Consider the following 24512-nt stretch of genomic DNA (forward strand, 5'->3'; position numbering starts at 1 on the left):
TCAACCAAGGAAAGCTTATTGAATACATATGTACTGGCTCATGCAAGAGCTATGGTTGGGGGATTCACACAGAAAATCATCATGCAACAAGCCAGCCATGAGTAATAAACAGCACATAACAAAACTCTGAGCACAATCTACACAGTTCACAACCTCCGGTGGTAAAGTTTTCCACTGACTAATTATGCTTGGGGGAAAGGAATGTATTAAACACTATAAATACATTCTTTTTTAGAATTGTCTAACCCATTGGAAACATAAGGTTGTTTGGAAAGACATTCAGATTGATCGGTACCAGTTTTACCATTATAAATAAAATCAAGTGGTTCCCCCCCCCCCCACTCCATTTTCAGTTGCAAATTTAAAAAGAAACCAGTTCCATTCCTGCACAATATGAGTTACAGGCTCTGATCGGGCACAGCTGTTTGAAACCAGTCTAGCAGCCTCTCTCTGTATCCTCTCCAATGTATTGATCAACACTTACACGTTCCTAAAGAGTTAGGGACAAACCATGGTCCCACTGATGTCAATGGCAAAATTCCCATTGACTTCCCTAGGACAAGAAATTGACCCTGGAAGTATACGCCAATTTCTTAATCTTTACACCAAACTTAATCTTCCTAGAACCCTTTTTGATGCACACATTTGAAAGATCTATTTGAACTGCTTTTCTAACTGGGTGGGGGGGAACCCTTACAAGGGAATTGAAAAGCTTTCTACCTGCTAACAGCTGCATTCAGGGTACTGAGTTTCTCCTACAGAAAATCCTTAACATCACTGAGGCAAGGGGAGAAGTAGGAAAGATGTAGTGTTGGTGAAAGATACAGCTTTGACAGGCCCGGAGACCAAAGTCCTCTGATTACTGCCTCTGCAGTACCCATCCTGTAGGTAGTCAGTAGAACAGGGAAAATAACTGATTTTTGATTCAGTGGCAGTTCCAAAAAAAAAAATTAAAAAAATTGGGTTGGGTTGAACCAAATCTGAAATTTGTCAAAATGTTCAGTGAATCAAAAAAAAAAATCCATTTTGGGTCTGTTCCAGAGCCATGATTCAAATCCAGGTCTCTAGCAAGTGCCTTTAACACTAGGCTAAAAGTGGGGAGGTGGCAGGGATACCGGTAGTGGCAGCAGCATCTCCACCTCCTCTTCTGGCAGTTTTGTGAATGGCTAAAATAGTTTATGTCCAATTTGTGCCTCATTTCTGGTCACCAAAACAGCGCTTTTCATGGAATGAACTCTGTCTGAAACATTTCACCCAGTTCTAGCTGACAGTAGGCCCCATACGACTCCTCCATCAGTAGGGCTTCCATCGGGAAGGGAACCAAGAATGCGGAACACAGCTGTAACAGGTCATCTAACAGCCATCCAGAGGCTATTGACTTTGAAGGTATGCCTACAGGGCAGCTGGGAGCATGCTTCCCAGCAGGGGCAGACACTCAGGATAGCAGGGGAGTGGCTTGGACTAGCCATCTGAGTACAAACCTGCTTCGACCCCAGGTATATACTCAGGTGACTAGCCCAAGCCACCACCCATGCTACCCCCAGCTATATTTTTAGCGCACTAACTCAAGTAGAGCTAGTGTATGCCTGTGTACCTGTGCCAGGAAGCCTGTGCCCAGCTGCAGTGCACATATGCCCATAGTCACTACAAACCTGGGCTGGATTCCCACTGCAGCTGATGGGGTCATTACGAGTGTGCACTGCTGACACAGCAAGGGGGAAAAAACCCAGAATCCCGAACTCGGGTTTTCAGACAGATTGATTACCAGATATGTGGTTTTAAAGGGATGCTGTCTGTTTAAAGATGGGCCAAGAGGTTAAAAGACCAATAGAAACAGTTCAATTGTTTTCATTTAGTCATGAGATGAGCTTTGAATTCCATTTGCAGCGTCCCTGTGTGTGTGGGTTTCCCATCCGTTTGGGAGGCTATTGCCAAAGAGCAGCTGGGATTTTAATTAGCCATGAGGAGCTCAATCTGGAGCATTTTTTAAATGCAAAGCAACATGGGGGCTGGAACAATTTGTACAGTGGGAGTGCTGAGAACCATTGAACCAAACTGTAAACCCTGCATCTGATGGAAACCACTTCAAGCCAGGGGGGCATAGCAGCACCCCCAGCACCCTCAGCTCCAGCATCTATGAAAGCAACACAAGAGAGCTTGAGGAGTAAGTCCTCACAGTTTGCAGCTACGTGGCTCGCATGACAGTCATCTATCCTGCACCTTTGCTACTCGGGCAACCAATGAGACACTCTAAGCACCCACACTGGCTGCTAGAAAAGCCCAGAATTGTAGCTTGTGGGGTAATTTCAGTTGCCAGGATACACCATTCCTGATGCTAGGGGGAGGGTAGGAGAGGAAGGATCCTTCCCTTTGACTGTGAAAGGAGAAAATACCCTTCCCACACAGTGCCTAGGACTTAATACATTTATCTGCAGCTATGGGACTGTTGTTGTGTGTTTTATTAGCCACTCATCTGGCAGCCCGGTGTTTTTGTTCGTTATCAAATGAGGTTTGCAGCTTCCTTGCTTCAGAGTCACATCCGTTCCAAAACCATCTGTAGGTGGGTCCAATCCCCACAGAGGACAATTCTGTGTGTGATCTTCCCTACCCACAGTTGGACACACCCAGGTTCATCTTTGCAGCCCTCTTGGGATAAATTCATCCAGGCTTGCTCACATCTCACTTCACCATTCTTGTGTTTTTGAGTTTGGACAGGCCATGCGCATTATTTCCTAGCCTGACCACCACCTGACACATGCCTGGTTGAAGTATGAACTCTGCCCATCCCCACTGCTATCACATGGTGCTTGTGGAAAACTACCATAATTATTGGAAGGTCCTGGATAATGAAGAAGCTAAGAGAATGCTGAATGGGAAAAACAGACTTAGACAAGGATCAAATGGAAACCATGGAAAACTCCATCTCTTTTCTGGGGTGTTTTCAAACCATTGTGGTAACGACTGCAAAGCGTCAACATCCACATTAGAGAGACAAGGTAATACCTTTTATTGGACCAACTTCTATTGGTGAAAGAGGCAAGCTAACAGAGCTCTTCTTCAGGTCCACATTATTATTATTTCAGTACCTAGAGGCTCCAACCAACCAAGATGGAGGCCTCCCTGTGGGGTGCTGTACAAACACACATGAAGGGATTGTCCCTGTCCTGAAGGGCATACAATCCAAACAGACAAGGCAGACAAAAGGTTGAGGGGAAACCGAGCACAGAGAGGAGAAGTGACTTGTCCAAGCACAGGCAGCAATGGGGAATAAATGTCTCTCTTGTTTCTTCCCCCATCCTCCCACAAAATACAAACTCCACCATCAATCCCAAGGGTGCTGCTTGTATCACTGGAACCCTCAGCCAGAATTACAGCAGCCTTAATTAAAGTATGTGGTAAGAGAATCTTATCCCATGTGAAACAGAGATCCAGGATGTAGCTGACAACTGCTCAAGGAGACAGGAGCAGTACAGGATGGCCCACGTGGGGGGAGCTAGGAGTTATCTGGGTGGAAGTGAGCAAGGGAAATGTAGTTTGCACAACACAAAAGCATTCAGAAAAGTGCACCTCATGAGCGTGTGCAATAGACTCCTAAGGGAAGCCGAGAGAGTCCCAAGGCTTGAGTAATTTAACTGCAGACCGGCAAAGCCCTGGGCAATAATCTGTAGGGCACAGCACTGCTTTGGCAGGGGACTGGAGTAGGCAGAGTTGGCTGCTGGAACACACTTCTGGTACTTCCAAAACGGTCACTCGTACGTGCTTGTGCCCATTAGTGCCATAAAGCCCTTCTGGCTTCCAAAAAGGGCCAGAATCGCACTCCAGGGCATTCTGGCATGGTTTGAGCCCTGGGTCGAGGTGACCAAAGAAGTCTTTAATTTCTGTGGTGGCATACCTGTAAACTGTCAGAAGCGTGGAAAGGCCACGGCACACTGAAAAACCACAGAGTTGCTTAGTCTCCAGACCACCATTCCAATGCCATACCGTCACTATGTTCTTTGGCTAGGTTAGCCCCTTCCCATCCTCCTCTCCTCAGTCCCATGCTGGACTGGCCATTGTCTTTCAGCCAAGGACTGCAGATAGCACCTTGTGGAGATAATCTGGCAGTCAGTCGGACGGACAGGCAGATGAATTTATGACCAAAGTTCCTCTGTCTCCCTCAGATAACATGGTATCTGAACACGTGGGTCCGCTGAAGCCTTAACCCATCTTTGGGCTGCAAGGACAGCTGCTTTGTTCTGATTAATTTTTTCTCAAGTGCTCCTTGTCTCCTGATACTTAGTCTCCCCACTTCCTCAAAATCAGCTATAATCCTCGGTCATCAAACTGAGTCCCTGCGGAAGCAGCTCTGATGTCAGAAGCAGAGGGCTTCAATGTTAGAAAAGCAACAAGCAAATTCTTTAAAACTATGCTTTCATGGTAGTGGCGACTAATAACAAAACCACACAAAATACAGCGGCAGGATCAGCTCAATAAAGGATTTCAAATGTTTTCCTTGGGCCACCAGTGAATCTTTCAACTGCCTTGATAGACCCTGGAAGCAATCCAAACCTTAAACAGCTCTCTGGAGTAGTGCTCTCAGGCCATCAATGAGATTTCATACACCCTCTAGTGGAAACTCTGCGAATAGCCTCCATTCATACATCAAGCCATCAGTTTCTTTTCTGGCCCTATATTTTATTTTTAATCAGATATAAATATGTTCACTCAGTATATAAGGGCTGAATCCTGTTCAGTTTGCTCCTGCATGTAACCCAGTTAAAATCGGTACAGCTACCTGCATCCTTACAGCAAAGAGGGTTTGGCCCATTGTTTTCTACCAAGAGACCCAATCCTGCAAGGTTCTTCCTGAGCGCTCATTTCTCATTGAAGTCAGAGCAGATGAGGGCACTCAGCACCATTACATGCAAGAGGCACTCAGAAACTAGGCAGGATATTGCACCTGTGATTAAATCAAATTCAATCTACCTTTCCAAAGACCATCTGTGATGTTGTCTCTCATACTGTAATCAGCTAGAATGGGAAAATAGTCACTTTCTAGGTTGCCTTAATGAAAAACTTTCCTAGTGTCAGTTTTTGTTTTTCTTTTTGCAGTGGAGGGGGTTCAAATCTCCTGATGATAGATTCTTTTTAGAGTGACTATCCCAGTCCCTGTGCTATCATTCGCAGCTACAAAGTCTATGCCTTTTACATTAGTCATCTGACTGCCTCAGAGAATTATGTATATTAAAAGCTCCCATGTTAGCTCTTTATGAGAAAATGTTCTAAAGAGCAATGTATATTAAAATCTCTATGTGCAACCCCCTTGTGGGAAAAATTCCCAGAGACCTCCTTATATTCCCACATAGATACATTCTTCATAAGAATGATAGAAAAGGGTTATTTAGCTATATCACAGGGGGTTAACCAGATATTAACTGCATTACAGATCTATTTAGTTTTAATAGACATCTCTCTAACAAGGTAGTGCATGCAGTTGGGACACATTAGCAGATACGATTTGTCTAGAGTTCTTTTGGGATCAGATAACGACCAAATGAAGCCAACTGATCCTAAAACCTAAACCGCAGACAAGCATTTTATAGTAGATTTTGCTAGTGTTTTGGGGTTCTTTTAAATGATTTAGGCTTAGAGCAGCCACTGACACATGCCCAGAATACAGGATGCTGGCCCTCGGTTGGCCCCGCCCCCGCTGGCGTGGCCTCACATGCGTACACGGTGCATGGTCATGCTGCATGAAAGATGCCATTTTGCAGAACATGCTGCTCTGCTCGTGCTGGCATGGTCTTGCCTGCACCATGCACTTGAGGTCATGCTGGTGGGGCGCTCAGTAACATGGCATCCTCCATGTGCGATAGTGGACAAAACCACGTCTGCTTTTGCTTCAGCACTGGACAGGGGACAAACCAGAGGAAAACAGAACCACCCAGGTTTAGGCTGGGCAAACGGCCTGCCTAGTTAGGCTTTGCGTTTAGGCTTTAAGGGTCTGGTTCAAGTCTAACCCTAGTCGTTCCATTGACTTCAGTGCACCCGGGGTCCAGTCCTAAGCCCAGCCCTAGCACCACCAACAGCTACAAGTTCCTTTGACAGCTCAGCAAACGGAGGATGGTCCAATCCTATTTTACAGGCATGTTCATGCAAACTCCGAGATTTGCCATCAATTTCAATGAGACCAAGATCGGATCTGGAAGGAGGTTCAGTGTTAGTTTTGAATGGTGTAAGGGGTGGATGCAGAAATCTCGGAGCGCTTGATGACATGGACCACTTGATGACGTGGAGTTAAAATCCTTCCCTGAAGAACGGCAGGACTCTTCCCCTCCTTCGTGATATTATATCAGCTGTCAGGAGTGCAGGCAAGTGTCTTAGGTGAGGAGGGCTGATTGGAGACACCCAGTTGTCCGGGACTCAGGCCTATCTACATGCAGAAGTTACACCAATTTAATTTAAACTGATTTATAACATCAATCTAGACTTGGTCTGCACTTAAAAAAGCTTTCCTGGAATAACTATGTCTGTAAGGGCTGTGATTTTCCCCCAGACAGTTATACCAGTAAAAGCACTCATGTGGACATTGTTATACTATGACAAGATACTTTACACAGGTAGAGGTTATTTTGCTTCACAGAACCAAATAAACCATATGGGTATAAGCATTTTTACTCCAGTAGAGCTGTGTCTGCACTGCAGGAGGCATTACTGCTTTAACTGTACCGGCAAAGCTGAAGCAGCAACAAAATGTTAAGTGTCGACAAAGCTTTAGGGCACATCCACTTTACGAAGTTTGGTCAGTGCAAGTTCCGAGGTCGACTGCTGTATATTGCTCAGGCACACGCATGCTTGGCTGCTTGTGTCGGTGCTGTGCATACGCACCACGAGTGGTTGTGTCAATGGAAACTGCGGTGCATCCCAGAGGTGGGTATCGCCATGTATCCCCTGCCACTGTCTGGTTCAATGCCTTGTGGGACATTTTTGTGGTGCTTTGTGGGATACCAGCAATTGGCCCAGTGATTTCTGGGAATGAAGGATCAAGATCTCAGTATGCCACTTTCTCCATCCCATAATGTTTGTTCTATCCCATAATTTTTGTGCCACAGTCCCGCCCGTTGCTTTTCAGTCTCCACCATCTCTCTGGCAGAAGCACGGATCCTGCCGAGCTCAGCGCAGTTCTAATGTCCATTGCTAATACCAAATGCACAATTCTCCTGTATTTGCAGAACTCAACTGAGTATTACGACATCTGGGCGTGCGATGAGGAAGATGAGAAGATATCCAAGCACAATAACTGGATGTTGAGGGACACAGTGAATAAAAATGCCAGGTTGCTGCTGACATTCGGGGAGATGCTCCACATGGGCCACTTCTGGGCCCACGAAATGAGCACAGACTGGTGGGATTCCAATGCAGGTTTGGGATGACAAGCGGTGGCTGTAGAACTTTCAGATGTGAAAAGCTGCAATCTGGGCACTGTGTGCCGAGCTCATCCCAGCCCTCTGGCGCAAAAACACCAAAATGAGAGCTGCCCTGTCAGTGGAGAAGAGAGTGGCCATCCCATTCACAAAGCTGAAAGGCTCTCAGGGTCTCTCATGATGGGCTGCTCCTGGGGTGATCTTATTCACAGCTCCATCATCATCTTTGGACAACTGGAGAATTATCTGTCTAGGTATCAAAGATTATTGAAGATAATTGGCCAATACATAAGCAGACAAAGATATCTCCAGTTGTCCAGAGAGTCTGCTAGAATAGACGACTCTGGAGCTTCTATTAGAAAAAAGTAAACAAGTAAAAACAACCTTTCATGCATCCATCACAAGGGCATGAAAAGGGCCATAAACGCAGTTACTTGTCCTTTGCAGATCACCCTTAAATCAATAACAAGACCAACCCTGATTGACTCTTGATCCAGGGTGAATCCTTGTGTCTTGTGAAAATGCTCTCTCAGAAAATGAAGGTGCTTCGTACCTGCCAGTTTGCTGTGACAGATTTCCCCCCGCCTCCTCCTAATCTTTGCCGCTTGAAAAATTTCATCTCAGAATCTGAGTCCAATGCAAGATGACAGTGATGATGTTAAAGTAAACATGCCTCAGAGAAATAACAGCTGGAAGGGTGCCCACCAGCAGTAGGCAAACAATGATTTCTTATCCAACAAGACTTCCCACTTTCATTTCTAAATCTATCCAGGGCTGTCGAGGTGTGACAATTTGAATGAAGTATATATCGTAAAATTAAGTGAGATTTAATATGCCCCATTGAAATACACAGCAAAATCCTCTCTAACAGGAGAAAAAACATGTTTAAAAAAAACAAACAAAACACCACAACCTCCCTTAAAATGAATGTCTCTTTCCAGTTGAGTGCAAAGTGGCAGGTCAGCTGTTTTCTGTTGTAAACACTTCCCACCAGTACTCCTGAAAGATAAATTAGGTGTAAAATAGTCCCTGAATTAGATTAAATCACAGTGTGTATTAAACGTATTCCAAACCTGTCCTTCAACACTTCTGCTTCTTGGCCTGATTCTTGCTTCCTGCACTTGGCACAAAAATGTAGGATGGGGGAGCAGGGGAGGTGGTTTTAAGACACTTTCCCGCTCTACATTCGGAGGATGAGCCAGGACTCCGCCTCAGGGCTGCTCCAATTTACACTTGGGCAGCTCATGGCCCCCTAGGACCCACAAGGCAACAAATAACTGGGTCCAGCTATGGCTTTTCCAGGGCTGATACTTTCAAGGCAAATTAACCACGGCCCATCAAACCAAGACCCAGTTGCCACCAGTGAGGTGGGAGCATCATCTCCCAGCTAGCAGCAGATGGCTGGAAGCAGGTTTTTTGCATTTTTCCCCTTTGTGGGTGATGTTGTGTAAGGGCCTATTGTTATGTTATCAAGCAACCCAGGAGGGTTCTTAGTCTATGGACTAGTGTGACGATTTAGAGAGAGACAGCTTCCAAATGAGGAGATAGCATGGAGGACACAAGCTGTTCAAAGGGTTGAGAGGTCACTGCCTCCAACTGCTTAAAATCTAATTGAAAAAATTAGGCAAAGAATTGGGAGAAGCAGGAAATGCAGTCTCTGGTTTTCTCTCTTTCTTATCTCAGATAGGCTTGGTTACTGTAGTTACTCAGACTCCTGTGTGTAGTGTGCTCTATCACAGCGTGATCTTGGACCTTTGAGGGCTCAAGCCCCATCTCTGACTTGTGCCTAGGTTTCCTTTTGGGAATTGATTGGCTTGGCAGGAGGAATCCCTGAAGGAAGCCAAGTCTCAGGTGGAAGCTCAGGACGGGAGGATTGGATTATAATTCCATTGTTACCAAACAAAATCCCGGAAGGGGAGATTGTGCATTGAATTGAAAAACAGGAGGGTAATTGTACAGAAGAGAGGAACTGAGGAAAGACAAACACTGGAAACCACAGGGATAAGATGTGCACTCATACTGCCTGATACGATTGCCTTAAAGTTGTCATGACTGGTGTCGTGGATGGGGGCTGGGGGGTGCTCTGTAACAAGTTGTGAATACTGTATGTGACCTGGTTATTGAGATGTTTACTGTATGTGTATCTTGGTTTGGTTTAATAAGGAAGGTTGTAAGAAAAAGAAACAAGAAGTGAAACAATTGTTTGAGATAAGCCACCCCGGTAACACTTCAGGGTTGTTAAGAGATGATGCTTGAGACATTAATTGCGAAGATTCTACCTACTGGTTCCAGCCAAGTTATAAAGCTTGTTTTGCCACACAAGGGCAAGGCTGGGAACCAGCAGCTCAAAAGAATCTCTGGTTGGTTAAAAAGCAACTCTCGCTCTCTAAGGGGGCAGCTGCTGAGACGGTTGTGAGGTGCTGTTCAAGTTGAGACCAGCATCCACTGTAGTGTCTGAAGAAACTAGATCCACTTGGTCCATCACCACAGGCTGGGAGGGCTTTAGGTCAGACAGATGCATGTGCAAACTGTTTTTATTATCCCTTTTCTCTACAGGGTCTACTGGTAAAATTAAACAATTTAAGTGCTGTCCGGTCACCATAGCCACCACTGGTCACAGACTCCTGAAGGGAAGAACCTTAGGTGTGGAACTCTGTTCATAGATTCATACACTTAAGGTCAGAAGGGGCCGTTATGGTCATCTAGTCTGACCTGCACAATGCAGGCCACAGAATCTTACCCACCCACTCCTGTAACAAACCCCTAACTTATGTCTGAGTTATTACCTGTGGGTAAGTCTGGTTACACGGGACTATAGCCCCAGGCCTGGTCCAAGAGTGAGAGAACTGCACATATCCACTCTGGATTGGTGATGGTCTCAGGAGTACTCTCTAGGGTGACCAGGCAGCAAGTGTGAAAAATCAGGACGGAGTGGGGGGTAATAGGAGCCTATATAAGAAAAAGACCTAAAAAAATCAGGACTGTCCCTATAAAATCAGGACATCTGGTCACCCTACTACTCTCAGAGACCTGAGGAGGTGCTCTCAGAGACCCGAGGAGGTGCTCTCAGAGACCCCAAAAGGGGACAGAAGTGCAGCTAGCCCTGTAATTGAAACAAGTATCTTGTTCTAATGGGAGTACAGAAAAAATACCTTTGTTTTCTCCACCAGTCTTTGCTCTAAGTCTCTATGCTCCTTTCAGTCCTCAACCCATGCCCTAGAAGTTTTCCAAACTCTTCTGTATCACTATTGTAGCCTTTACAGTTTTGGACTCATGCTGCAAGTTACATTTTTAACTATACATTATTAGTTCTTGTGCAATGGGATTGATAGTTCCAGCTCCTCTTCATACACGCTTAGCCACTCTCTCAGGTCCCCAGTGTGGAAGCGGAATTAAAAGCAGGGTAAATGTTTTAGTCAATTCGACGACAGAGTGAAAGTTAGCATTAACCCTAACAACACAAGAGTTATTAGAGAATCTTGCATCACTTCTAGCTGATAAGGATGAAATGCTGATTTAAGCAGAAACCTTGAAATACGGTAGAGTCTGGAGGGAGTTTGTATAAACAAAAAAATAACTGTTAGCCATTGATGTATGTAATGGAAAGGTATAAATACTTGCCTTATATTGCTTGTAAAATGGAGACCTGCCTAGGAAGGGGGAATCCCTGTCCGTGTGCACTCTCTCCTTTGCAATTGCTTAAAAATAAAACTGTCTCTGGACTTGCTGCTAACAAACACAGAGTGAGGACTGGTTTTTCTTCCACACCAACCCTCACAGAAAAGTCATATGGATTTTAATAGTGATGAAAACAATAGGCATTCTATAGAATTGTAATAGGTTTCAGTACAAGCTAATCTAAAAATTCATAACAGGGACTAGAAATTTAGTTTATTTCTGTAAGTTTCTGAACCCTTCTATAGCAGAGATGTAATTAGCTACTCAATTCTATAGGATGGTTCCAAAAATCTATAGGGAAGTTTGCATTTTCTATTGAATTGTCATCCATACTATGAACTGGACCATGGAGGATCTCTCTGAATATTAAATTAGGTGAGATCTCAGGGACATTCCTAAGGATTGTATAAACTCAGAGAGCAATTTCACATGGGGGGGGGGGGGAAGGAAACCCTGAGCTTGCTCAGCCCTCAGTGTGTATGACGTATCTCCTTCTAGTGGCTAGTCTATGTAAAAAGATGTGACCCTACTCCTGCTACCAGCTGATGGACTTAGCCCTTTAACTCAAGTGGTCAAGATCCTGCTTTCAGCTCTGGGGCTGTCCTCACTGGTGAGTGGGTAGGTGGCGATACATGTATGTAGCTAATGTCAGGCTAGAGCAACCACCCATCCCTTATTTTAAAGGGACCATCCCATCCCCTATTTTGGTGGTGTCCCTTCGAGGGTGACCGCCCAGCCCCTATTTTAAACCGGGTCAGAACCACTTTAAACATGAAACGGAAGCTTGCGCTAATTGCATTGGCCACTTGAGGGCAGCAGAGATGCACAGGCGAGAACAATACCCGCCGCCCTACAGGAAATGGCGCTCCCCGGACCCCCCCTCGCAGACGTACTCGAGCCAGGCCCCACGCCGGAATGAGAACTCCGCCATCGCTGTGAGGGGCAAGAGCCCCTTCCAGTAGGGCGCCGCCATCTTTGTGCGGGGTAATGGTCGAGTCCACCGGGCGCCGCCATGTTGGGGGTGGTACCGCTGGCGTCCTCAGACAGAGCTAAGTGTTATTAATCATTAAATCGCTAAACACGATAAAACGCGCCCGATTAGGAGGCTCAGCGCGCGGGTTTGGATTTTATAGAGAATGGCGCCGAATGACGTGGCTGTGGGAGCTTGACACCTCCCCTCCGTCGAGGTAGCACTTCCGGTTGATGCTGACCTCTGCCCCCGTGACCCCTGCCCCTTCCTTTCCGGTGTTGGGTGCCTGAGGAGACGCACAAGTAAGTGGCCGGGTCCGGGTTTGGCACCATCCACTTCCATCCTCTCCGGGTGCGGCCCGCTGCGGCCTTTGCCGCCTGCAGCCAGCCTGCCCGGGCCCTTCCTCGCCGATATGGAGCCGGCGCGGCCGCCCGGCGGGTGGGGGGAGGCCGGGGGAGCGGGGCGCTAGGCCGCGGGGAAGCCGGCGGCTAAAGTGGCCGAGCCGCGGGGGGAAGGCCGGGGGAGCGGGGCGCTAGGCCGCGGGGAAGCCGGCAGCTAGAGTGGCCGAGCCGCGGGGGGAAGGCCGGGGGAGCGGGGCGCTAGGCCGCGGGGAAGCCGGGGGAGAGGCCGGGGGAGCGGGGCGCTAGGCCGCGGGGAAGCCGGCGGCTACAGTGGCCGAGCCGCGGGGGGAAGGCCGGGGGAGCGGGGCGCTAGGCCGCGGGGAAGCCGGCAGCTAGAGTGGCCGAGCCGCGGGGGGAAGGCCCGGGGAGCGGGGCGCTAGGCTGGCTGGAGCTGGAGTGGCCGAGCCGCCCGGCGGTTTGCGGTTTGCCAAGGGCCCGAGGGAAGCGTTGCTTATTGCTCGTCCCGATTATGCAACGTGTGGGCCGGGCCAGGGTCCCGAACCACGCTCAGCTCGAGGCAGCTTCCCCCGGCCTGGGGCTGGTGGCGGGGCAGGGGAGCCCTTTCCTAGAAGGAAGAAGCTCGTAGGAGCGTCTCTACAAAGCGGGATGCGGAGAGGGAAGGTAACGGCCCAGTGTGTGGTTTGGGGCTTGTGTCGCGGGATAGGGGGAGTGGGATCCTTTCGTAGACTCTCAACAGGAAGAGGGGATGCCGAGGTTCACTGTGGATACGTGGTGGGGCACAGATGCCCTCCAGTGCTGTACACAAGTGGTTTCCAAGCACCCCAGTTACTTATGTGTCTCTTCACACTCAGAAATCCCTCTGGAGGGAGGGGAGAGGGCCACAGTTGTTTGAAGTTTATTAGTGGGGATGCAAAATGTCAGTCACTTCATTAAACACTTGACTGGGCAAAGAGCTCTGCTGAACTGTAGGCACGTACACAGTACAGCACTAAACTGCAGCCCCCTTCAGTTAGTGATGTTCCTCAGTAGATCATTAAGCATAACCTTGAACCACTGCTAACCACGAAAGCTCATGCTCCAATACATCTGTTAGTCTATAAGGTGCTACAGGACTCTTTGTCGCTTTTTGTAGTTGCAGTGTTGTTTTTTTTGTTAAGGTGGGGGTGGAGATAAATCAGACATACTGTTTTTAGGCACAGATTTGTGCCAAACATATGTGATAGCTAAGGCCAAATTAATCTCTGCCATAACTTCATATACTAATAGGTTTACACTGTGAATAAACTTGGTCTTTTTAATCTAATCTCTTCTATTATATGTTAGGGACAGATAATAGTTATCACTACATTCAGTTAAACTTGAGGAAACCCCAATTTATTAACTAAGTTTTATACACCTCTGCCTCGATATGCTGTTCTTGGAAGCCAAAAAATCTTACCGTTCTAGGTGAAATCGTTTTATATTGAAGTTGCTTTGCTTGACTGGAGTGCACCTCCCCCCCACCCCCCAGCACTGCTTTACCATGTTATATCCAAATTTGTGTTACATTCGGTGGTGTTATGTTGAGGTAGCAGTGTACCAATTTTAGACCTAGGAGAGCTGCTACACGAAGGATAAGTGGTTTAGTCTTAAGTTAACACATCAGGATTTTTTTGGGGTGCCTTCAAGGTTATGCTTAATGATCTACTGAGGTGGATGGAGTTTAGTGCTGTACTGTGCACATCCCAAAGTGGTCTGATGATTGGTCACATAATGCTGGTTTTCTCTTCATTTCCAGCTGCTGAAAGTATTAAATATTATTTTTCCATGCTGTGGCTGTAGATATTTGATTGTAAATGGGAGAGGAGGTGGGTCGTAAAGTTGCAAATGGGAGTGGAGGTGACCATAAGACACATTATCTGAACAATTCAGGGAATCCTGTCACCACTTCATTCTTATATGTTTCCTTAGCCTGAATGTTGGCAGAAAAGAGAGACTTAGGTTGCCTAGGTTAGTTGAAAGTCTTCTGTTAGGAAAGAGGATTTCCTGCACCCATCTACACTTGTTTTGGGTTTAAAGGAGGTATTGGAGATGCTACTGGTAAACACAGGACTGGGAGTCAGAATTCCTGAATTCTATTCCTGGCTGTGCTTCCATCTCTTAACTGTAGGCAAGTCAGAAATCTGTCTGCCTTAATTAACCAGTCTGTAAAATGAGAATACCACCATACAGATTGGAGACCCCGTGAAAGTGGTTCTATTTATCTGTATTATCATAGGGCATAAAGGCTTCCACCCAGATTAAAGCCCTATTGTACACTTCATATATACATAGGGAGAGGCAGGGCCTGCTCCATGGAGTTTACAGTCTAGGGCAAGAGGCAATCGTAGGCAGGTAACAAAGGCAGAGAGGTAAAGGGCTGTACCCCAAATCAGACAGCAGATCGGTGGCAGTAGTGGGAATGGAACCCAGTGTTTCTGATGGAGGGCTGATTATGAACATGATGATTTTAACCGCACAGTTTCCGTCCAGGCTCTCTTTCATGTTAAACCTTGTGTGGAAATGCAACAGTGGGCAATGTTTATGGAGCTGCTGTTAAAATTTCAGAGAGATTGAGTGGCAATGGCCTATAATAAAGCTAGGCTGATCTCCAGATTATTTAATATACTAAAATGTGAAAAGTGAGCCTAATGCTCTTCCAAAGGGTTAAACGAGCTGGTTTTACTGATGAATGGGTTACACGGTCCTCTTCAGTCTCTGGAATGTCCTGTAGCCCAAACAAATAGATTATTGGTGCATCTGTATTGATTAGTAGCCAGTTCAACTGCAAAATGCCTATTGTGTTGATTTAAATACCCTTAAAAAGTAACTTCTCCTTCATAGGAGTATAAAGGACCAGAGACACATGGCTCCTGTGTAATTCCAGAGAAGGAACTATCTTCATTGCTCCTTTTCATGACAGCATGTAACTCACGCTCTTATTTCCCCTCTCAGAAATGGCACCGCGTAAGGGGAAGGAGAAAAAGGAAGAGCAGGTCATCAGCTTGGGACCGCAGGTTGCCGAAGGGGAAAACGTGTTTGGCGTCTGCCATATCTTCGCTTCCTTCAATGACACTTTTGTCCATGTAACTGATCTCTCTGGCAAGTGAGTACCGAATGTTGGTGACGTTAATACCATACAAGGCTCTATATTACTTACCTTCCCTTGGTATCGTCCTTACACGTTTTTAAAATTTAAATTGTGCATGTGTAACAGTTATTCTGGTTCAATAACTCAAGCTGTTTTCACTCACCTTTATCCTTAAGGATAAAGTCGGTGCCCAGGATATGTGAAGAAGTATCAATCATACACTTACCTAGTTGCTATCTGAGTGACTTTTCTAGGTCTTGGCTACAGGAAAGGTTGCACTGGTTTAATTGAAATTGTTTTAAAAACATTTGTAGTTAAGCTATATTGAAATAAGCCACTCAGACCAAAATAAGGGTTTCTATACAGAGTTTTCTTCTAGTTTAAGTAGGTAAGGAATCAGCTTATGTTAAATTGATGTAAGTTGCTCTTGAACTGAAGTATGCGGGGCTTTGCACTGTAATCTTCTGAGCAGAATGCAGTTGAGTTTTAAAAGGAGTCAATCGGGATATGTATCCGACGCTTCTAATGCTGCTTCTTACAAAACACATGGAGTTACCATCACATAAAATGTCCAGACGTACATCTGAGTTGAAATAAGTGTTTACAGAAAGGGGAATTAGCATTGCCTCGCTACAAAAGAGATGACCTTTAAACTGCTTGACAATATCTACCATATCAGGAGCAGGCGTTTCCATTTGCCTTCTTGGCTATTTAGTAAAGATCTTTCCAAAATATATAATCTAGTTCAGCCACAGGACATTGGGCTTGATGCTCAAAATATTATGGCCTGTGTTATTCAGGAGGTCAGACTAGATGACCGTGTGATCCTTTGTGGTCTTAACATCTATTAATCTATAAACTTTGGTGCTCAGGTGACACACTACACAAGACTTGTAACAGGATTTTGAATTGAAACGTGTTGGACCATCTTTCACAGTCTTCTATTTTTGCTCGGTGAATGAGTCCTAAGAATTAAGGCATATCTATGTGAGAAAGTTGCATTGCTCTGACTTAAAGTGTGATTTTTAAACTGATATATTTAGATCTGTGTAAAGGCTGTATGGTTAGTAAAACCTCTTCAAAAGGCTGCATGGAGATGCTTATTTTGGTTTAGCATAAGTCAATTAGGAACATGATAAACCGTAATAAAGTACTGTTTAAACACAGTAAGTGTCCACACAGGGCTTTGCCCAAGTTTAACAAATTCTGTTAGTAATTTATACATTAAAACAGTGCAATTTCTATATGTAAAAGGGCCCTTGCTCCCTTCATAAATGACCTTAGAAAAAGTAAGACAGATTCATATTAATGGTTGTCACATGGCAACTTATGAACTGGTAAATCTATAAAATGAAATTATTTTGTGTTTTATATCTCCTGGTTCTGTAAGGCTTGCAGGTTATGATCAGGCGCTTTCCTGAGTATTGCTTTTGGCCACGTACAAAGAGGTATTGTCTTTTCAGGGAAACCATCTGCCGAGTGACTGGTGGTATGAAGGTGAAGGCCGACAGAGACGAGTCTTCACCCTATGCTGCTATGTTGGCAGCCCAGGATGTTGCCCAGCGGTGCAAGGAGCTGGGCATCACTGCGCTTCACATCAAGCTGCGAGCTACAGGTGGAAATAGGTGTGTATGGCAGGCTCTGCTTTGACATACATAAATGTTGTGCAGCGGTGAGGTAATGCTTGGGTCCTGTCGGTGACTGAATGCTAGGTTATGCTTATCGGGCAGCCCAAAGTGAAATCAAGTCTTGCAGTTTTCACACAATCCTACACTCTCACTTCAGTTGTAGAAGAACAGCTGCCCATATTAAAATTGTAATGGCAACAACACTGCTGTTGAGGGCAGCAGTGAGAGAACTTGCATCTCAAATGTGCTCTAGTGTTATTTTATTCCATGCATCTTTGCAAACTTGATGCATTTTTTGTGTGCAGGTGGGGCTTGTTCTGTTAGCAGAAACAACTCCATGTTTAGAGGTGTACATTTTCAGTTGGTGAAACATGTGAAAGCCCTGGTCCACTGACTCATGGAGATAATATTCACATGACTAACATTAGTTCAGTTCAGCTCTGACCTGAAGGAGCCATGCTTATAATGGGCTGTGTTTTAATTGATATATTAAGAACTAGTTTGATTGGGAAAGTATGGGTCATTCTACAAAGTAATGAGATAATCTAATTACAAATGGATTCACAAGATAAACACCTGGCATGGGTGGGTTACAGGAATCTGTTTTTTCCTCAAATATATCTCCACCGCTTTTGCAGCAGGCTAATGGGACTCTTGTTTCATGTTGACAAGTATCGGGGTAGCCGTGTTAGTCTGTAGTCACAAAAACAACGAGGAGTCTGGCAGCACCTTAAAGACTAACAGATTTATTTGGGCATAAGCTTTTGTGGGTAGAAAACCTCACTTCTTCAGATGCATGGAGTGAAAGTTACAGATGCAGGCATTATATGTTTCATGTTGAACTTGGAAGGGAATCCACTATTGTCTCTGTGTGATGGCAGGAAAGATCATGTTTGATATTTAAACTTTGACAGCTCTTCTGCCCCCTTGTCGCGGTGCAATTACCATGTATATTCAGAATTGCATTGAAGTATATTCTGCTGTTACTGTTCTTGCCATATACATGGGTTAGACGAAAAGGGACGCATCTCATAAGAGTTCCAGCATTTTCAAATTCGGGATAAAGGATAAAATGACTTACGCTGCATGTTGTTGTTTCCTTGGGAACGGAGTGTATTCAGCTTCAGCTGTTTGGTGAACGCTTCTCTGCCCTGATCTGTTGCCTGTTTTATTATGTCCAGGACCAAGACTCCTGGACCTGGTGCCCAGTCAGCCCTTAGAGCTCTCGCTCGTTCTGGAATGAAGATTGGGCGTATTGGTAAGTGTGGTGTGCATATGAGGTATTTTAGATAAATAATGGGAAATTAGTATCTGTTCCCTGCAGGGCTCTGGAGCGGAGCCCGGAGCTGAAGCGCGGAGCAGCTCCAGACCAGTGGCGCTGCAGGTTTTTGCCTGGAGCTGGAGCAGAGCCAGAGCATAGCCCCAAAGCCCTGGTTCCTTGCTTTGAAACCCTGTCATCAAAAGAACTCTGTGTGGATGTATCTGTTGTTATTTAATACCCTGAGTTACATGGTGGCCAGGTCTGAGATTTATTCCCTGTTGATCCTACAGAACCCAAGCTTGACCAACAGACATATTGAAATCAACCTGATCACTTGTGCTTTTTGCTTGAGGGTGCTGAGTTTCCTTTAATTTGATGTGTATGTTCCTAGAGGAACTGGAGCGTTTTCAAATTAGATAAAAACCCATCAGCAAGTGGCATGAGTTTTCAGTATGGGATAAGGATTGGTAACTAAGTGCAAGTTGTATAGCAAGATAGTGATGGGCCTCTGATTTAGAGTTACTGACACTTAGCAGTAGCTGGAAGGTAACTGGCCATGATTTACTGGGGTGAAAGTCCCAAAAGGTGCTGCTGAAAATGCCTTCTCAGTGTTCAGAGAAAGCTATGGAAGGACTATGGTGTACATTGATTTCCTGTGGGAGCTTGTCTTGCAGGCGGGGGCTGCCTGTTGCTGCTGTGGAAGTCACATGACCTGCAGTCTGTACTTTACTGTGATGCGCCATTTCAGTGTGGATTTTCCATATTCTAAATGTTACAAATGTGGAAATCTGCCACACCCGAGTCAACGCGCAAGTGAAATATTGTACCTCCTACACATCATTTCCCAGGATGCCTCCTGAGAGGAAGTAGGGGTGTTGGGGGTTTCCTGCTCCTTGCAAGAAAGGCTTGGGTTTTGTGTGTGGCCGTTGGGAAGCAAATGTTGATTTGGCATTATAAAGCCCCTTGTGCACTCAAAGCGGAGTGAGTAAATTATTTTGCCTTTTATACTAAATCCTCTTATCATTAATGCTAGATTCTACTAAAGTCAGTCATTGTGTGAGGATACATTATTAGCACGTGAAGCCAATGCAGTTCTTCACTGCTGAGGTCTGGGGTAGTGGATGGGTGGTGTCTGGCAGGGACTTGGATGGTTCATTTTCTATACCTTGGAAAGCTGTTTGAAGCAACCTGCTGTCATGAATGGTAATGTGTAACTTTCTTTCCACAGAGGATGTCACCCCCATCCCCTCTGACAGCACTCGCAGAAAGGGTGGTCGCCGGGGTCGTCGTCTGTAAACCATGGCTGGCTTTTGTTTCATCATTAAATCTCTCAACGAAATTTCTGTTCTCATTTGTGTTCTCTTAACACAAGCTCTGATCAGAAGGCTGGCAGTCGGTGTCATGTGTCCTTTGGTTGTCATTGGAAAGCCCGGTGGCTGTAATATCTTGTTTTCATGGAAACATTCAGAAGTCTGAATTACATACACAAATAGGTTGATCTTGGAAGATAGGTGTCCTGTTTATGTTGTAGGGCTCCTGTTCACACAGCTACACTGGGGGGCCGTATTTGTGTATAAACTGGTAGAGTAGTTTAAAAGCACTCTAAAATGACAGCCCCAGCAGATGTTCTATGGCATGTTATACTTCCAGTTACATTTCTAGGAAAAATACTCTCTTCCTTGTAATTTTGTGCTCCCTGCTGTCATATTTATCCTTCACTAATGCCTGTCAGTATCATATGCTCTCATCTGTACTAAATGCATATCCCAGGTGTCAGCCCAGGGAGGTTTAAAAGCAGAGTGCCTACGTTCTGTGATTGTGAAGCTCCTTCCATGTTGAAGTGTGTTACCCGTCATTGGGTGACTCTGTTTAAAGCTTGAAGATAATCGTCCTAATATCATACAAAGCCCCACTCCTTTGTTCTACCACTGTCAGGGTGACGTCCAAAATGGCTTCTGATACTCTGCTAACTTCGTTGCTATATACATGTTTCAAACCAGTTGTCCTCAAAAGCTCCATGTCCTGTAATGCAGGAATACCAGTATCGTGCAGCATTTTGTTCTTGCCCCTCTCCCAGTATAATAGCCTTTATTTTGAAATTGCATTTATTTTATGCTGTCCCAAGCAAGCTGCTGATTGTTGTGAAGATTCATAACGAGCGTAGACGTTGCAGGGAGCTAGTGGATTCGACAGGTGGATGTGGCATTTGCCTCTTTTTTGGTCCCTAAGAGGCAGTTACAGCCTTCAGTACTGTGGAAGCCCCATTTTTCACCTCGAGCAGAAGTGGATTCAAATTTGAAGCAGCAGGGTTTTAGTTCTTCCCACCACTCCTTAGCAAACCTTAACAGTAACTACATGCCCTACTCCTGATTTTTGCCACCAGCAATAGCAGACAAGTATGTTAACTTGAAGCTTCTGCTAAAATTCAGCAGTGAAATAGTTAATGTCACCATTTCAGGTATCACTAGACTTGAGAATGTCTCCATTGAAATAAAAGGGGCAGTTTGTAAGTCTGAGCTGTTTAGTTGAAAGCTTAGATTCCGAAGCACTATTACGCAGCAAACTTAGAGTAACTTAAGTGGTTAAGACTCATGATATACATGAGGCCTTACATATTGGAGACATGGACTCAGAAATTTCAGTGTTGTGGTCTCCTGTGAGACCTTGGCCGTGACCTCGGCCTGCCTTTGAACCTTTAAGTTTGAGAATGAACATAGAAAGATGGAGCTACTTTCACATATGCCCTTGCCAGCTTTGGCCTCTCTCCCTTCCTCAGATACTGGAGAGGACCGTTTGGCTGCAGGTAGACAGAAGTTTTGTCCAGTTCTCAGAGTGAATCCCATTTCCAGCCAATTGGCTAGATGTGGTTCTGAGTCTGAACCAGCACACACTGCTGTGCAGCCCCTTGGGGCTCTGTCTTGGCTCCCAACTCAGTGCGTCCCTCCTTACACTGCAGGGGCTGCAATTTAAATGGTAGAGAAGAGACACTTAGGACTGAAGCCACCGCTGGGCATTATTTTTGTTAATAGCCTTTGTTCAAAGCCAACTCTAGTGCTGCATCTTGCAGACCTTTTGTCCTGACTTCTTGGAGACGCCTGCTTTGGGAATGATCTGCTGACACTGCCACTTTCTCTAGTCCAGCGTCTTTCCTGTGGACTGTTACTTTAATAGCTGATGTTATTGGAATTCCCCTTTGCATGAAACATCCCTGGATGGGCGCTAGCGGCTCCGCTGACATGACCAAACTGTCATTTGTGGCTTTATCCGTATCACTGTTACACTGAAAGGCTTTTAGAAATAAAGGTTTTGTCCTATTACTTCTAGAGAGTTTTATTTGTAGGCACAATGACTAGCAGCACTGGAAGTTGATAAAGTCTCCTCTGACTTCCGCTGTTGGGAACCAGCCAAGGAATGAAGCTGAACGTTAATGCTATTCCAGCCAGTGAGAAATTAGCCATGGCCTGATGTCAGAAGTTACCAGGCAGAAGGGTGCTCAGAAAGAACAGAGAAGTAGATGTGCTCAGAGGCGGTTCAGGGAGCTGGATGCCTTATATCAGAGAAAGAGAAGAAAGTATAAACCAGTTAATAATTCCAAACAGCCTATGCTTGCTGCCCTTACTGATGTGAGACAGTCTATTGCAATCTCCATTCCTATTAGGCAATGATTTTAGCCCCTTCTCAGGAAAAAACAATCCCACACACGTACGTTGGGACAGATGGATGCTTGGCTTTGGAATTTAAATACATTTGACATGCAGCTGTTCTGAAATTCGCTGTGCAATTTCCCCCTCCCGCCCCTTTCAATCAGCTCTATATTCCACTTACTTAGAAACCATTCCCAGCTGGTAAAGTACTACAGCTATTTGGGGCTAGAGGTTACCTGAAGCATCCAACTCGGATTCTGCAGTGGCCCTGTATGCCCATTAATTCTACTGCCAAAGATGTGTTGGTTTTTAAATGTAACGTTGATTTGGATACAAAAGCTTTTGGAGTACATGAGTGTCTCCGATCTGGTATGGCAGTTTGTTTCTAATGAATAATTTGGTGCACATACACGGCAATAGGTTGCAGAGTTTACTCGGCAAGGTGCGTGGGAATTGTTGCCATTTGACAACGGGGGGAATGAAGGTATGAGAGTGGTTAAGTCACTTGCACACATTGACTGGGTGCAGGGTCGGCTTTCGGCCAATTCCATCAATTTCCCCAAATCGGGCCCCGCACCTCAGAGGGACCCGTGCCTAGTGGCAGGGCCGCTGGGGGGCAGGAGGACAAATGGCCGAGAATGCCTTCCCAGGTTAGAGGCTCCTTTTTAATTTTTACTCACCTGGTGGCACTCTGGGTCTTTGGCGGCACTTCGGTGTCTGGTGCTTCAGTGCTGCTGAAGACCCGGAGCGAGTGAAGCACCCACCACTGAAGACTAGGAGCGCTGCCCAGTGAGTACAAGCCCCACGTGTTTTTTTACGTGTTTTTTTTTTTTTTTAGCCATCCCTGCTGGGGCTCTGTCAAAACTGTTCGGATTGGGCCTCGCACTTGCTAAAGCCGGCTCTGACTGGGTGAGCCATTTTAGCATCAATCTGAAACAACCCAGGTGTCTTGCATCAGAGTTTGTAAGGTGTGCTGCGTGGTGCAGTGTCTGGCCTCCCAAGGTTAAATGCGGTGTGTTCATAATCTTCCTTAAACAAGATGTGGGAAAGAGATTTCAAAGGCATTCATCCCTGAGCTGAATGTACTGATTTTGAGGGTATCAGAGCGGGGGGTGTTTAGACCTGTTGGTTAGTTTGTGTGTCAAGCCAGTCAGCCATGGCTTAGTGACCAGTGCGCACTTCTCGTTTTGTGCTTGAGGGTGGTGGCTCAGATGAAAACATTCACCCTTTGTGGCAGTCGCCACAAATCCAGAAAAGGGAGCTTGCTTTTTATTGATGGTAAATGGGAGTACTCCAGGGCAGCAGCATCTTACCTGTCTTCTTATTTATTACTAGGATCCCCAGTCAAGGGTCAGGCCCCTGTTGTGCTAGGTGCTGGACAGACAGGTAACAAAGATAACAGTCTTTGCTCCAGAACTCTCAATCTACAACTGAATAATAAGAGACCAAATGCAAGGTTCTGTCTCAGTCCTTGCTCAGGCAAAATTCCCATTCACTTTCATGTGTCGGTCTGAGCAAAGAACTCAGGATTTGGCTTAATAATAATGAATCTTGAGAACAGAAATCAGACCTGGGCCTGGTCTGTGAAGTGTTTCCTTGTGGCCTAGGAGCACTTGTAATTGCATCTGCAATAGGAGACTGAACTTCTCGCCTCTCACGTCAGACGCTTCTCTCTCACCTCCAGATGTTGGTCCAGTCTGTTACATGTATCTGCCTGTTACATTTCACTGGCCTCTGGTCTGAACAGCACTCATGTGCGTTGTAACATACCCACTCACTTGAGTCTATGGAAACCCCAGAGAGCAGAAGTAACGAATGAGGAAGAGGAACCGAGTTGCTGGGGAGTTCTTGTTTCTTGTAAGGAAGTTGAGCAGAAATTTGGGCTGCTCCTAATTGGCTGTCTAATTCCTGACCCTGCTGACCTGGCATTCTGTAGGCAAGGCCATCCGTGGCTCCTGGAGGGTGAGTCTTGCCTTGACAATGACTAGTCCCATCAGCCATGATCAGATGACACCTACAGCTGAGAAGAAGTGAGGTGACTAAATGAACAGCCCAAGGAAGGCTCTGGAGAACGTGTTGGCTCTAACTATAGCTGCCGCAATATCCCCCTGTCTATGATCCTGTCAGATTTTACAAGCGAAGCAGCCTCAGACCTGGCTCTGTTTGGATAGGAGACCCGTGTGATGCAGCAAATTCTGTGGCAATAAAATAGGTGTCTGACAAACCATCCAGCACCATGTTATGGGCCCTATGGAGTGCAGCAGTGGGTGAGACCTTTGGGATGAGGCATAAATTAGAGGTGAAGATCCCATAGCCCTGTTAACTCCATTGTCCTGCTTCCCTAAATTCTTCCCATCATTTCAGTTGAACACAGATTCCAAGTACGTCATTGGGAGGGGAAGTCATTAAAGCGGGGCTGAAGTGTGAAGAGGAAAGAATGGCTGTGTGTGAGGAAGA

The 24512-nt window shown here is 45.7% G+C and overlaps 1 protein-coding gene across 2 annotated transcripts; it reads left to right on the top strand.

Annotated features, from left to right (window-relative positions):
• Positions 1-12244: 12244 nt before the first annotated feature.
• On the top strand, positions 12245-19750 carry RPS14 (ribosomal protein S14). Of its 2 annotated transcripts, none has more exons than XM_050961639.1 (5): positions 12245-12353; positions 15387-15537; positions 16986-17147; positions 18332-18408; positions 19640-19750. In XM_050961639.1, exons 2-5 carry the CDS (start codon positions 15389-15391, stop codon positions 19705-19707), a joined length of 456 nt encoding a protein of 151 aa, XP_050817596.1. In that variant the 5' UTR covers positions 12245-12353; positions 15387-15388; the 3' UTR covers positions 19708-19750. The 2 variants fall into 2 exon arrangements, with proteins under 2 accessions (XP_050817596.1, XP_050817597.1); XM_050961640.1 differs by lacking the exon at positions 12245-12353 and adding an exon at positions 12966-13073.
• Positions 19751-24512: the final 4762 nt, after the last annotated feature.

This window comes from Gopherus flavomarginatus, chromosome 7 (genome assembly GCF_025201925.1).
Source record: "Gopherus flavomarginatus isolate rGopFla2 chromosome 7, rGopFla2.mat.asm, whole genome shotgun sequence".
Classification (NCBI taxonomy): Eukaryota; Metazoa; Chordata; order Testudines; family Testudinidae; genus Gopherus; species Gopherus flavomarginatus.

Excerpts from the sequence above, each read along its gene's own strand:
- RPS14 (XM_050961639.1), top strand. The coding sequence starts at position 15,389 with ATGGCACCGCGTAAGGGGAAGGAGAAAAAGGAAGAGCAGGTCATCAGC. Across the intron at positions 15,538-16,985 it reads GTAACTGATCTCTCTGGCAA|GGAAACCATCTGCCGAGTGA; the intron begins GTGAGTACCGAA and ends TTGTCTTTTCAG. Across the intron at positions 18,409-19,639 it reads AATGAAGATTGGGCGTATTG|AGGATGTCACCCCCATCCCC; the intron begins GTAAGTGTGGTG and ends TTCTTTCCACAG.